Source organism: Suncus etruscus, chromosome 2 (assembly GCF_024139225.1).
Source record: "Suncus etruscus isolate mSunEtr1 chromosome 2, mSunEtr1.pri.cur, whole genome shotgun sequence".
In the NCBI taxonomy this organism is placed as follows: domain Eukaryota; kingdom Metazoa; phylum Chordata; class Mammalia; order Eulipotyphla; family Soricidae; genus Suncus; species Suncus etruscus.
Window position 1 is genome coordinate 59,123,855 of NC_064849.1, and position 15,275 is coordinate 59,139,129.

At 34.9% G+C, this 15,275-nt stretch overlaps 1 protein-coding gene across 2 annotated transcripts in view; it reads left to right on the forward strand.

Moving 5' to 3' along the window:
* Positions 1-11,999, forward strand: part of PRKD1 (protein kinase D1) — a 309,530-nt gene extending 297,531 nt beyond the window's left edge. For both annotated transcript variants that reach the window (XM_049766580.1, XM_049766581.1), the window contains 2 exons: positions 10,170-10,255; positions 11,015-11,999. In XM_049766580.1, coding sequence (XP_049622537.1) covers positions 10,170-10,255; positions 11,015-11,233 — 305 coding nt within the window. In that variant the 3' untranslated portion in view covers positions 11,234-11,999. The remainder of the gene's footprint in view (positions 1-10,169; positions 10,256-11,014) is intronic.
* The last annotated feature ends 3,276 nt before the right edge of the window (positions 12,000-15,275 follow it).

Sequence of the window (15,275 nt, forward strand, 5' to 3'; positions counted from 1 at the left end):
TTTGTATACCATGCATAAAATAGAACACAACATTTTCCTATGTGAAGGTGTATTTCAGAGCTTTGAAAGTAGCCATGTCACCAGAAACAACGTCTCTCCTGGGAAGTCAGTCTTTCATTCAATCACTGTTCACTCTTATCCGAACACTCTCCTCTTTGTTTCTGTTCTTTTTTCCCAATGGTTTTGTGTTGTTTTTTGTTTTGTTTTGTTGTTGTTTTGGGCCACACCTGGTGGTGCTCATGGTTTACTCCTGGCTCTGCACTCAGAAATCACTCCTGACTCTGGGGACCATATGGGATGCTGGGGATCAAAACAGTGTCAGTCCTGGGTCAGCCGCGTGTAAGGCAAATGCCCTATCACTGTGCTTCCACTCTGGCCTTGTTTCTGTTTTTCTTAAACCCCAAATAGTGTGACTCAGTGTTCACTAAGTCTAAGAATAAATTAAAACGGTTTTGTCCCTTATTTCTGAAAAAAAAAAAAACATTTATTTTAACATGGTATAAAATGACTTTTGATTTGGGAACTGTAACTTAAATCTCTTAGTTCACTGTGATTTGGGGACTGTAACTTAAATTTCTTAGTTCACTGTGAAATAAGTTAGATATTCCAGTTTTCTACTTATACCATTTTAGAGGAAGAGGAGAAGGTATAGAGGTAAGATCTAAACAGAAAACTTAGTTTAGTTTGTCTCCATTAATTTTTATCTTATCATAATTGCCACTAGCTCCAGACTGCTGTTATATTAGAATTCATTTGTATATTCCAACTTGTTCTTTTGTCTCCTTTGCTTGTTTTGAGTAGATCCTAACTTAAACCTTACCATTTTATTTGAGGATACTGAACAGTATTAGACTGAGAACAGAAAAGTTTCTCCACATTTATATCTAGCTATTCTGGAGCCCATTAAATAACATTAACTTATTATTTAGCTACTTTCAGTGTTATACCTCTAGTCTTTGCTACTAACATTTTATAAGATGACATTGGAAGCAATTAAAATAGAGACACTGGAGGCCTATTCAATATCTACCAAATATCTACCACTTCAGATTACATATATGCAAAATAAAATTTAAAAATGCACTGAGGAACACATTTACTCTCAATTCTTCCTGCACATAATAGAAATACCTGAGGACTTAGGCACCTATAAAAATTCCAGTATCTGAGGCCCCTCTTCCAAAGATTTGCACTTGGCCTATGGCTTGTGTATCATCATTTGAAAGACTGAAAACCTCTCCAAAAGATGTTATTATGTAATGGAAAATAACACTAAATCACGTCAGAACATTTTTATATCTGCTTTAATTTGTGAATCACTGATTAAATTTTGGGAATTGCGGGGCCGGAGAGATAGCATGGAGGTAAGGCGTTTGCCTTTCATGCAGGAGGTCATCAGTTCAATTCCCGGTGTCCCATATGGTCCCCTGTGCCTGCCAGGAGCAATTTCTGAGCGTGAAGCCAGGAATAACCCCTGAGCACTGCCGGGTGTGACCCAAAAACCAAAAAAAAAAAAAAAAAAAAAAAAAAAAAAAAAATTTTGGGAATTGCTATAGGCTTGTGTTTAAACAATTATTTCCAAGGTTGAGGAGCTAGTCTTCAGAGAGAAATGAAATTGAAAGTAAAGCCAGGGAGTGAACGCTGATAGAATAAATTTGACAGAGCACTGGAAAAGGAAAGACAGCAACTTGAGTCTCTAAAGGTCTTGCACTTCATTGGATTGCAGTAATTGACTCAGGAACTAGTGAGATGATGACATCCAGCAGCTTTGTTTGCTGCCGGCAGCCTCTGGCTTCAGCCCCTGAGAGGAGCGTCCCAGTCATTGTTGCTGGGCAACAGCTTTCTGGGTTGAGAGCTGGAATGTGAAGGGTTGCAAAATGATTTTTTAAATAAATACACAACTTACCATCAGCATGAAGCAAATCAAAGGGAGAACTGAGCAGTACACTGTGACAGGCCATAAGGTAGAGTAGAAAAGGAAAAAATGAAAATGATTTCTTGATGACAAGGAGCTCAAAGGTTGTGAGGTAACCACTTCCTGGAAGATAGATGTGGTCTGATTTCCACCTTGAAAATATATACATGAATCATGTGGCTATGGAGAAAAAATAACCTGGAATAAATTAAAGATGAGAAATACTGTCAGAATTAAACATCACTGCTGGGGGTTCATGGGCAATGTTTCTCTAATAAAAATTGAAACAAACATAATCTTGGTTGGAGATACTCTCAGCATCATTCTTATTTTCTCAGAAGTCACTCATTCCACAGTCGTATCATATAGGCAAGTATGTAGGTCAAAATTATACATGCAATAAACCAAATCTGGATTTTAAACCTTAAATTTGAAAATGTCCATTTAAAATTTCTCATTAATGTAGTCAATCTACCAAATGCTATAAATCAAGTATATTTCAAATACAGTAAATGATACCATTTATTTTAAATATTCATAAATTTTTTCTGCAAAAATAAATACACATCTGTGTGAAGTTAAAGGATATGGAGAATGGGAGGGGACAAGTTTACCATAAGATAAGTAAAAATAAGACATTTTCAGCACTAGGAAAGACAATCTTAGAGAACAATTGAATATCATTTATGTCCAACTTCATTCTTGAATTTTTTTTCTCTAAGATTTGGATAAAGTTCAGTTTTTCTATAGCAGTGAAAGATGCAAATATACCTCCTGCATACATGGGAACCAATTGTTCCATTCACATGGTATTCACTATGAAGCAGAGAATGACTGCAATATGGTTCCTACAATTTCAAAGATAATTCTGTATTTTGATACTAGGAGAAAATGGAATCTATACAACATACACTCTGAAGTAATGTTTCCTTTCATATTAAAACAAAGCATTTCAACACCTGGATATACCATTTAATTTTATTTTTGTTCAAATCTACTTGTGCACCTGGCAAACAGTCTGTACAGAATTTTTTCTGCTATTGTAACATCTGGTAGAAGGTCCATTCAGGCAAAAGAGAATATTTTATAAAATTTTCTGTTCACTTTCATGATATAGGAAGCTAAGAAGAAATTAAATGTGTTAGGCAAGTATTTGTTATAGCAAAAAAAAAAAAAGTAAAATTTTAATTGACTTAGAAAACATTTTCTTTGTTCTCTTTTCATAATTTATAGGATTGCTCACAGGGGAAGGAAATCTTCAAAGCAGAATATTTAACCATGCAATTGTTTAAAAATTTTCAGGTGTTCCAAGTGGTTGACATTAATATATTATAATAATAGTAAAGAAACAAAGACATTATTTAAAGATGAAGATGATAACACAAATCTCAAAAGGTTAAATATCAGACTGAATAGGCAGGCATCGTCAGAAAATAATCCTATCATACCCTAAAATTATTGATATCATATTTACTACAAATAGCCACTGACTAATTTGTTCCTGATTTCTTTAGGGGTGAGGGAAATATCTTGAAATAAAGAGTAAACTAAGAGTCATGGTGCGAATAATATGTATTGACAAGAAAGAGCAGAAGATTCTAGTTTCTTACAATACTTTAGCCCGAACTCAACTGCAGCTGATTAGATGGCATCTGTTGGAGCCATTGACAAAGTGCAACTAAGTAGGGCACATGCTTTTCAAGGGGAAGCCCAGATTCCAGTACTGCCTCTGCCAGTTCTCCAAGCACTACTGGGAGCAGCCCTCTAGGTCTGAGCTGGGCATGACCCGAAGCCCAAGTAAATACAATGTCATCTGCATACTGCCTGAATCAGCAGAGTTTTGCATGGTGTTGTAATACAATCCCACCTCATAAGAGGCAACTATTTAGCTTTGTGTATGTTCTGGGGCTGGGGCACAAAACACAAGTTCCAGAACTTCTGAAGCAGTTCCATCTTTCTAAATAACCATTTCTTCATGAATGCCAATTTTTTGTCTTGTTTTTAGGAAAATGGAGTAGTAGACAAACCTCTTTTCATTCCACAGTGGACACCAGCATCTGCCTTCTGCTGTGCCACCTTTCCATTCTACACTCCTTTTACTGTATTCTTTCCTGTTTCCCACTATGAACTATGTCCCCTTTATCTCTACTTTGTTTTTGAAAGAAAGTCAAAAGATGACCAGACGTTGTATACTACTGTAGTCATTTCCTCTCTCTTGCATTGCTGTAAGTTCAAAGACATTCCCTATCACATTTACTCTAGATTAGATTTCTAAATCTTGATTTGAGTTTGATAACTGCAGTTGAAACCCCATACGGATTTAAAAAATTTCTTATTTGCTCCCTTCCTGCATTGCTGTGGCTGCTTTGTTGCATTACTGTAGCTGCTTCATTTCATTGGTCTGCTGCTGACTTCTGCCAGTTTGTGTTGAACTCCTTTACCCTGGCTCTGTTATGCATAGCACTCTACTTACTGGGACAAGTGGACCCAAAAGAAGAGGGCATTTGATGGCAGCTATAAAATAGAACAAATCGAACATCATGTCTGATACCTGAACATTTAGAGCCACTGTAAATAATTTGTAATGAATAAATGAGAGCTAAAATAGATACGAATATACATAAAAGAACCCAGACTTTTTTTTAATTTCTAGAGGTGGAAAAGGGTAAATTCTGAAATCAATAAACAAGAGCCCAAATATTTACCCTGGACAAAATCCTAGAATAAACGATTGAATAGTTTGAAAATATTTAGAAAACACCTCCTGGTCTTTAGAAGGAAATTGCTAAAAGTCAAAACTCCCCAGTATTTATTTACATAGAATCTCTTGCCCTAGAATAAATATATCTTATTTTTTTTAAAAAATAACTGGTAAAATTAGTAAGATCAAAAACTGATTTATCTTAACCATAAAAAACTTTTGGATAGATAAAACTACAAGAGGTAGCCTTTAGAAAAGGTAATATATTATCTAGTTAATAAATACTTCTAAAGAAGAGATAATACATGAGTTTGGGTGGTTGCCTGCCATGTGGCTAACTCAAATTCAATCTCTGGCACCATTTGTGGTCTCCCAAGTACTGTCTGAGCACAGATCAAGGAGTAAGCCTTGATGCTTGCCAGGTATGGCCCAAAAAGAAAGTAGTAGTAGTAGTAGTAGTAGTAGTAGTAGTGTGGGCCCGGAGAGATAGCACAGCGGCGAAAATAGTAGTAGTAGTAGTAGTAGTAGTAGTAGTAGTAGTAGTAGTAGTAGTAGTAGTAGCAGCAGCAGCAGCAGCAGCAGTAGCAGTAGCAGCAGCAACCATAGCAGTAAAAAAAATGTGTGGGCCCGGAGAGATAGCACAGCGGCGTTTGCCTTGCAAGCAGCCGATTCAGGACCTAAGGTGGTTGGTTCGAATCCCGGGTGTCCCATATGGTCCCCCGTGCCTGCCAGGAGCTATTTCTGAGCAGACAGCCAGGAGTAACCCCTGAGCACCGCCGGGTGTGCCCCCCCCCCAAAAAAAAAATGTGTATCTGACCAGAGCATTAGCATAGCCGTAGGGTATTTGCCTTGCACACAGTCGACCAGGATTGGACCCGAGTTTGATTCCCAGCATCCCATATGGTTCCCCGAGCCTATCAGAAGTGATTTCTGAGTGCAGAACCAGGAGTAACTGCTGAGCACCGCTGGGTGTGGCCCAAAAATCCAAAATATGTGTGTGTATATGTGTGTATGTGTGTATCTGTCTACCTTATTCATTGAATAATTGATTGGCATGTCATTTAGGGGTGTGGTGTAGGAAAGATATCAAGCTCTGCGAAGAAGCATTATCTTAAAATAATGTTCCTAGTGCTTAATATATAGCAGATAGTTGCTCCCATTTGAAATTGGGGGAAAGCTAAGAAAAATAGCCCTTTTATAGAAGGAAACAAATATGTATGGTGTGCATGTGCACATACTAAAATAAATGGCTAATATAATCATATAAAGAGCATGGTCAGTAAAGAACATCTTTGTAATAGTTTTATTCTCTCTTAAAACTCTTTAGCAATAGGCCTTTAATAGTGTGATTAATATTGGATTCTGTGGAACTTGATGAAGAGTTCCATAAACAATAATTAGGATGGAGCTCTAAATACTAGTGACTCACCTATTTTTAACATATCAATTTCCCAAATGTATCTATCATTTCCAATATTAAATAGTTAACCATTTCTGCTATTAAGAGTCAGAGAATATACTATAAACACAAGCACAACATGTATTCCCTCTCAGGCTCTCCTTACATCCTCTGGTGTTTTCTTTTGGAAATACCTTACTTTGCTTTCTCGGGTCACCTGACTGCTGTGGCTGTATCAGATGTGTGATTGTATGCTTCATTCAGCAGAATACATTTTTCATCTTCACCTATTCCATTCCCTTCTAACACTTGTAGTTTCTCTCCTCTGTCAGTACTTCCCTCCCCATTAGGCAGTATGGTTCACTGTTGGGGCCCATTTGGGCACAAACCAGACCTATTGTTGGGTTACTATATTCCTACCTTCCTAATTATAGAATTCAAAGCAGAATGAGTGAATTAATAGCATGTATTTATTTCCTGCAGTGACAAGGGAAGCATAATGCCATGGCATGCTTACAGTAGCACATAAGCTCTCCCTTCACCCCTCAACTTCCATTTTTGCTGTGTGACTTCACAGCAGCTAGAATGGAAGGTGCACTTTACTCACCAGTGAGTAAATCATGTGAATGGATGTTTTAAAGCACATACCCAATACACAGTTCACAGAGAGAACTATACTTTGAAAAGCTTTCTGAGAACACATGCCTGGAATTTGAAATTGTACTAAGTACAGTGTTTTCTAAAGTCTTGACTAAGGACAAGAGTATAGACACAGAGCATTTAAATGTGTGCTATTGCGTTTTCTTTTTTCAACCTCAAAGAAGTTTTAGATGTTTAATCCTGTTTCCCTTCAGTGTAGACAAAACTTTAGACCTTAGCATTAGAAATACACAAGTCTAGATTATGAGAAAACTGTAGAAATAATTTCTTTGTCTCATCAATAGGATTCTTATTGATTAAATGAAAGCATCTTTGCTCCATATAGCCTCTATTCCCATAACTTTGGGTTTATGCATCATATTATATGTTCAAAATCAGCTTGACAGTTTTGAAAATTGTAATATGCACTTAAATATTTTTATCTGTTATTGAGAAATTTCACAAAAAGATTTAACTTTTAGGAAACATAATTGCCAGAATAAGATGAGAAAGAAAACTGATTCTTGGTGAAATTATATTGCTTCCATTACTTTGAATAATTTAATAAGATCCTTTTTAGGAAGAAATAGCTCAAGGCTGACCATGATTTAGTCTTTATATGGTTCTCCTAGCTCACCATGAGTGATCCCTGCACACAGATCCAGGAGTGATTTACTTATTCCACCAGGTGTGACACCAAAACCAAAAACAAATGAAAAATTTGTGAAGTTATAATATGAATGAATAGATCATATGGAAACTCAATTTCTAAATTTTTGTAGAATATCCATATTGTTTTCTAAAAAGACTGAACTAGTGGACATTCTACCAGCAGTAAATGAGAGTCCCTTTCTCCCCGCATCCATACCAGCACTGGCTGTTCTTGCTCTTTGTTCTTTGTGCCAATTCTTTGAGTGAGATGACATCTCATTGTAGTTTTTACTTGCATCTCCCTGATAACTAATGATGTAGAACATTTATTTATGTCTTTTGGTTGTTTGTATTTCTTCTTTGAGGAAATATATATTCATTTCTTCTCCCCATTTTTGATGGGGTTAGATTTTTTTTCTTGCTAAGCTCTACCTGCCCTGTATATCTTAGATATTAACCCTTTATAAGATGGTTATTGGGTAAATAGTTTCTCCATTCAATGGGTAGTCTTTGAATCCTACTCACCATTTCCTTTGAGGTGCAGAAGCTTCTTATTTTAATATAGTACCATTTGTTTATCTTTGCTTCCACTTGCTTAGTCAGTAGTATTTCATTTTTGAAAATTCCTTTTGCTTTTCAATGTCTAGGTGTTTTTCCAATGTTTTTCTTTGTATACTTTATGGTTTCAGGTCTTATATAAAGGTCTTTAATCATTTTTATTTGACTTTTGTGTATGGCATTAAAGAAATGTCTGAGTTTACTTTTTTCTATGTAGTTGATAAGTTTTTCCAGCACCACTTCTTGAATAGGCTTTTCTTGATTCACTTTATTTCTTTCCCCTTTATCAAAGATTAGTTCATAATATACCTGAGAGCCAGTCTGAGAACATAGCAATGCCACTCCTGGGAGTACACCCTACTAGCCCAACAATACAATACAGAAAAAGCCCTGTATATTCCTATGTTCATTTTAGCACTATTCATAATAACTAGAATTTGAAATAACATAGAATTTGAAAACAACCAGTGTCCAAGGACAGATGAGTGAATAAGAAAATGTGAAGCATCTACACAATGGAATAGTATGCATATGTTAGGAAAAATCAAGTCATAAAATTTGTTTTTACTTGGATGAATATGGATAGAATTATGGTAAGATCAATGGGAGAGGAATAGACATAGAATAATCACTTTCATTTTAGGGTATAAAAACAATAGTATAGTAATACGATGCAGAGGCAATAAAGATGAGGGCCAGAGGCCAGTGAATAATTGTAACCTTTCCACAAATAGCAAGGAAATGAAGTTAAGGCAGAGAAGGGACCAATACAACATTGAGAGTTAGAGATTATCATTAAGAATGGCATTATGAAAGGATGTAAAGTCATATGCATTATACCTCTTCAGTAACAAAATTTCAAACTGAAGTGGCTAAAAGGAAAATAAAGAAAGAAAGAGAAAGAGAAAAAGAAAATTATCTGCCCCAGAGTTAGGCTGGGAAGAGGGAAGGACAGGAAGGAAAACGAGGGACATTGCTGGAGTGTATTAGATAGTATATGACTGAAACTCAACATGAATAACTATATAACTGTGAAAATTTTAATTGCATTATGAACAACCTTGTAACCACAGTGTTTAAATAAGATAATTAAAACATGAGTGGATTATAATGCATTTGATAGAAAAAGAACTATGGTATATATTGGAAATATATTGACTGAAGTTGAGGACTCTATTGCATGATAGTAGATGAAAGCAAAATGTTTTGAAACTAGATAAGTAAGTAATAATTTTTTCTGTTAAATTGTATTTCCTTGAAAGTCCTAACCAGAGGTAAATGCCTAGATTAGATTAACTAAATTCTTAATAATCTATTACTATAAGATGTTTCTTTTCTATTTCCCCTATAAAATAATGAACTGATATAGTCCACTCTATTCATCCTTTGAAAAACAATATCCATTGCTACTTTACTAATCACTTTAGGTTTAATTTTCATCCTTTTTGTTTTGTTTGTAGTGATGTTGGGATTGAACCAAGGTCACACCATGAGAAACTTTACTTAGAAACTTTCCAAGCTCCATCATTATTTACTTGTAAAAGCAAATGGGAAGAAACGGTATTTTCACATTTTTAGGCAATACATTTTTAGTCTCTAGGTTAGTCTTTATTCATGGTTCATTTTTTTTTATTCATTCTAAATGGTGGTCAGATTTTGGAGCCCATTATACTTTTTTTGCTTTTTGGGCCACACTTAGCGATAGGAGTCACTATAATTCCCTTCTGGCTTGGGGACCTTATGGAACGCCAGGGGATCAAATCGCAGTCTGTCCTAGGTTAGTGCTGTAAGGCAAACTCCCTACTGTTTGTGCCACCATTCCAGCCCCAATACATTTTAAAATTTATATAAAATTTGGTAAATGCCTTGTTTTTGGTTTTTAGGCCACATTCAGTGGTGCTCAGGGGTTACTTCTGGCTCTGCATTCAAAAATCACTCTTGGCTGGCTTGGGGGCCTATATGGGATGCTAGGGATCAAATGTGGGTTGGCTGCATGCAAGGAAAATGCCCCCCCAAAACATAATTCTACTTTATAAAACTTTTATTTAACACTAACCAAGAGTAAATCACTGAGTAATCAAAAAGTTGTCATCCTTCCTCTACAGTTATTTCTAATTTCATTTTTAACATCAATATAAAGGGCAATTTTTTTTTTGAAATAGCAAGAGGAATTTTCCTCAGGTACTATTGCCTATTATCATTAAGTTGCATTTAACTGTAAATTTGAAGATATGAAATACATGAATTGAAGTGTCTAATGCTCCAAATGTATCATCTATTTTTACAAATAATTAATTTTGTTTTAGCTATTGATCTCATCAATAATTTACTGCAAGTGAAAATGAGAAAGCGCTATAGTGTGGATAAGACCTTGAGTCATCCTTGGCTACAGGTAAAATTTATTAGATATTTTCTCAATCAATGAAATGTCTTCTTAGTATCTGCATATTTTATAATGCATATAATTTTTCTTAAAAAAGTAGTTCTAAGATAAATATATTTCCAAAATGTATGCAGCATTGGGATTGATTATCAGTTTATTTTTTCTAGACCTCTATCTAGTACCATAAACCAAAAGAAATAAAAGTTATAAAAATAAACTACAGGAGCCCTATATTAAGAGCATCTGTATGTGCAGTCATGACAAATGTCCGAATCAATGCCCATATGCTCACATACTGTACTTGTTTTAGTCCTACATTTTTAAATTCTAAGTTAATATTTATTGCCAAATCGTGAACAGTTTAAAAAGTATGCATGTATTTGTTTTCTGAATTTTTTTTTGCATTACACTTAAATTTGGGAAAATGGCACACTGAAATATTGCAGCATTATTTTTAGGTATTACATTTTAGAGGTGTACCAATGTTTCTGACAGCTTTACTAAGCATTGATTAAATCATTCAGTGCATGATAAGGTATAAACTCTATAGATTTGCAGTTAAGGGCTTGCAAAGTGACTAGCTTCGGTTCTGGTGATGTCACATCAGGATGAAAGTGACACAGTTCAGGGTAAATGCAAAAGCACAGCACAACATAAAAAAAAGCTAACTCATTGGTTGTAGGAATTGATAACATGAAAACATATGAAAGAGTATTGTAATGTTTTAATAAACATAAATATGGTGATATTTTGGGATTTCTTACTTAGGATTATCAGACCTGGTTAGATTTACGAGAACTGGAATGCAAGATCGGAGAACGTTACATCACCCATGAAAGTGACGACTTGAGGTGGGAGCAGTATGCAGGCGAGCAGGGAATGCAGTACCCTACACACCTGATCAATCCAAGTGCTAGCCACAGTGACAGTCCTGAGACTGAAGAAATGGAGATGAAAGCCCTCAGTGAGCGTGTCAGCATCCTCTGAGTTCCATCTCCTATAATCTGTCAAAACACTGTGGAATTAATAAATACATACGGTCAGGTTTAACATTTGCCTTGCAGAACTGCCATTATTTTCTGTCAGATGAGAACAAAGCTGTTAAACTGTTAGCACTGTTGATGTATCTGAGTTGCCAAGACAAATCAACAGAAGCATTTGTATTTTGTATGACCAACTGTGTTGTATTAACAAAAGTTCCCTGAAACACTAAACTTGTTATTGTGAATGATTCACATTATATTTAATGCATTAAACCTGTCTCCACTGTGCCTTTGCAAATTGCTGTTTTTCAACTTGGAACATCAATTTGGTATGTCTGCAGATCCTGTCCATGAAATAGTTCTGTTTTGTGTTTATCATTGGTGATATCATTATAAACAAACTCTTGAAGAGTAGATTATTACCAGTGTTCTATGAACAACTTCAAACTTGTGAGAAAAAAAAAAGAATATTAGGGGATGAAGAGAATAGATAAAAGATCCCAAGACAAAATTGCATGAAGGAGATTTACTGTACAGTTTTCACTCCTTTTCCTGTATGATGTGCCTCTGTATATTTAAACTCAAATAAATGGAGCTAGGCATGCCTATTGCTCTTAAACCTAAATGCCTTATAAGTGTATACCACCACATATAACATATATTTTCAGTCTTTATCACAATACCTTGCTGTACTATGGAAAATCAGCAGCTAACCAATCTTTTACTTTTGTGTATTTTTCAGTAATAACAAATAAATATTCTTCTCAATATTGTCCATATGTTTGTATTATTTTAATATGAAATTTGCCATAGTATTTTGGAGCCAATTAGGATCGCTGATATCTGGGGGGGGGGATAATTGAGGAACTGACACTTCCTCTAAGAAGACATTAAGATGACTAACACGTATATGATAAAATGCTCTGCATTACTTGCCATCAAAATGCAAATCAGAACAATAAAATATCTCATACAAGTGAGACTGGGACATATCACAATGAGCATAAACAACCAGTTTATAGAAGTGGAGAAATAGGAACCCTCTTCTGCTGGTGGGAATGTTGACTGCTACAAACTTTATTGGAAAAGCATAAAGGACAAGTCTCAAAAAATTAAGAACTGAGCTTCCATATGAGCCAGCAATTCCTCTTGTTGACCCCAACGACCCCGGTATTCTATTCATAAGATATAACAATAAAATATCTCATACAAGTGAGACTGGGACATATCACAATGAGCATAAACAACCAGTTCATAGAAGTGGAGAAATAGGAACCCTCTTCTGCTGGTGGGAATGTTGACTGCTACAAACTTTATTGGAAAAGCATAAAGGACAAGTCTCAAAAAATTAAGAACTGAGCTTCCATATGAGCCAGCAATTCCTCTTGTTGGCCCCAACGACCCCGGTATTCTATTCATAAGATATATTTGCATGCCTATTTTCATTGCAGCATTCTTCATAATAGTAAAAATTGGAGACAACCCAAATTGTCTAAAAACATATTATTGGATAAAGAAGCTATGGGATATATGTACAATTGAATTCTACTAGGTTATAAGAAAAGAAATCATGCAATTTACTGAAATATCGATGGATCTGGAGGATTTTATTTTGAATAAAGTCAATTAAAAGGAAAGGAACAAATACAGAATAATCTCATATGTGGGGTATAAAGAAACAGTACGGAAATAACAAATGTCCCAAGGCAACAGAAACTGAGAGATGAATGGTAATCTGTTTAATGGAAGATGTAGAAGATGGTAAGGAAAGTTTTCTGCATCACAGTACTGAGGTGTATACTCGGGCTCTCATGCACTTACACAAAGGAATATCTTCTGATGAAAGAATAAACATTTAAAAAGGAAAGAAGGTTCTGACGAAAGTCTACTGCTATTGCCACTAAGGCAACATTCCTTAAATTATGATAGTATCTTTATGCCCAAGATAATATTTAAAAATTACTGGTTTATGTGCATCTTGAGACATCAGAGAAAACTGACTCCATTATTTATTTTGGCCTGAACAAGACAGAAATACTGAAAAAATATTTTGTATTCTAACAGTGTTCAGGGTTTACTCCTGGCTCTGCATTCAGAGATCACTCCTGGCTGAGCTCAGGGCTGGAGGACCATATGTGATACCACAAATCAAACCCAAGTCAACTGTAGACAAGTTCTCTGTCTTCTGTACTGCTAATTTGACCCCTGAAAAAATATTTTGATCAGTGATGTGTTTTATGCTCAATATTCCTAAGGAAAGTATATCTTTAATAAATGCTCAGTTTCGTAGAGGCTACTTTTAAGAAAAACATCGTTGTGTCATTGTAGTGACTGCACAACTGCAAAGATAAACAACTTTTGTATAAATAGAAAATTATTTATATCCTTCTCTGCATCCAATTTTATTTACCAATTATTACTTTTTATTAAACTGTTCATGCTAAAAATCTTTTATTTTAAAAGCTAATACAATGACATTTAAATAAAATCTTAAAGGTTTTATATTACTAATGAGATGTACTTACCTGTTGAGTTCTATGTGGTTTCTCTTTTTCTTTTTTTATTAAAATAAATTTCTTAGTTGAATCACTGAGATACAGTTACAAAGTTGTTTATAATTGAGTTTGAGTCATACAGTGTCCAACATCCTTCATCAGTGCACATTTCCCACCACTGATGTCCCCCTTTTCTCCTTCTGTCCTCCATCATCATCCTTCATGTCTTTCCCATTGCAGCCTCTATGGTAAACATTTTTTCTCATCTCTCTCTTTGTTTCTTTGTCTTTATTTTTTTTCACACACTGAGATTTGCAAAATTGTGACTAGAGGGGTATCATCTTCATCCATTTTTAGTGATTATTAAATTTGACAACATCTGAGGTGAGTATATTTTGCATGCTATCTTGTTATACATGTATTAAATAGCCAGTACTGCTACATCTGAAGACATACTAAGACCTGTGATTAAGAGTTCACTGTTTCCAAAAACACAAGTTTTTCAGCCTTCCCATAGGAAAAATACTTTGTACCATCCATTTACTCAATCTTTGGCCTTGTGTTTGAACTATGTCTCATGTCATTTTTTGCTCCTCTGTTTCTCTTTCTTTTTTGTTAGGAACTTTAGTGAACCATTAAATTTTGTTTTATTTTTACTACTTGAAACTGAAGTCTAAATGATTGCTGTAAAAGTTATAGTATGAATTATTACAGTCTGCTCTAGATCAATACTAAATTCTAATAAAATTATACAAATATTGTCTCAACAACGCTCTACAATCTCAACTTTCAATGACTTTATTTTATGCATATGTTTTAATATATAAAATATCATTTAAATAAGTTTAGAGACAAACATAAGAAAATATAGTCAACTATTGCTCAACTTTGAAGTAAAGGGTCATTTCTAGACATTAGAGAGGTAACTTTTTAATGAGTACTTTTAATGTGTGTTTATCAGACTGTCTGAGGTAGGTCTCAGCAGTAAATTCTCACAGTCCTAACATATTATGTTATTTGAATTTCATCTCTTTAGGGGAATTTTTGATGGTTATATATTTATTGGTGAGTGGGTCTTTGTTCTACATTTAGTTTTGTTATTTATTTGCTTTTTTTGTTGTTGCTCTTTGCCTTTATTTTTTTTCTCTCATACATGACAGTCCTCTGGATTACTTCTGGCTCTAAAATTAGGGATCCAGCCTTGTAGGACTCAGGAAATCATATGCGGTGCAAGGAATCACATCTGATTGAATTTTGTGTAAGTCAAGCACCTTACCCACTCACTGCATTGTATCCATGGCCCAGCCCATGACCTTTTAATCTCTTTTATGATTCCCTTGTGTATGACGTTTTTCTTTGTTGTTTTTAATATTTTTTCATTGTTCCAACAATGAATCATGTGAATAGATGAGCATTTCTTTGTGTTGTCGTATTCGAGAGTATTTTAGATATATAGATAAGTTTTTCATTATTTATTTAAAAGACTTTCTCGATATATATTAGTTTATGTGTTTTGTGAGCCTCATGAGTCTTTTTGGCTCTGTTCATTTT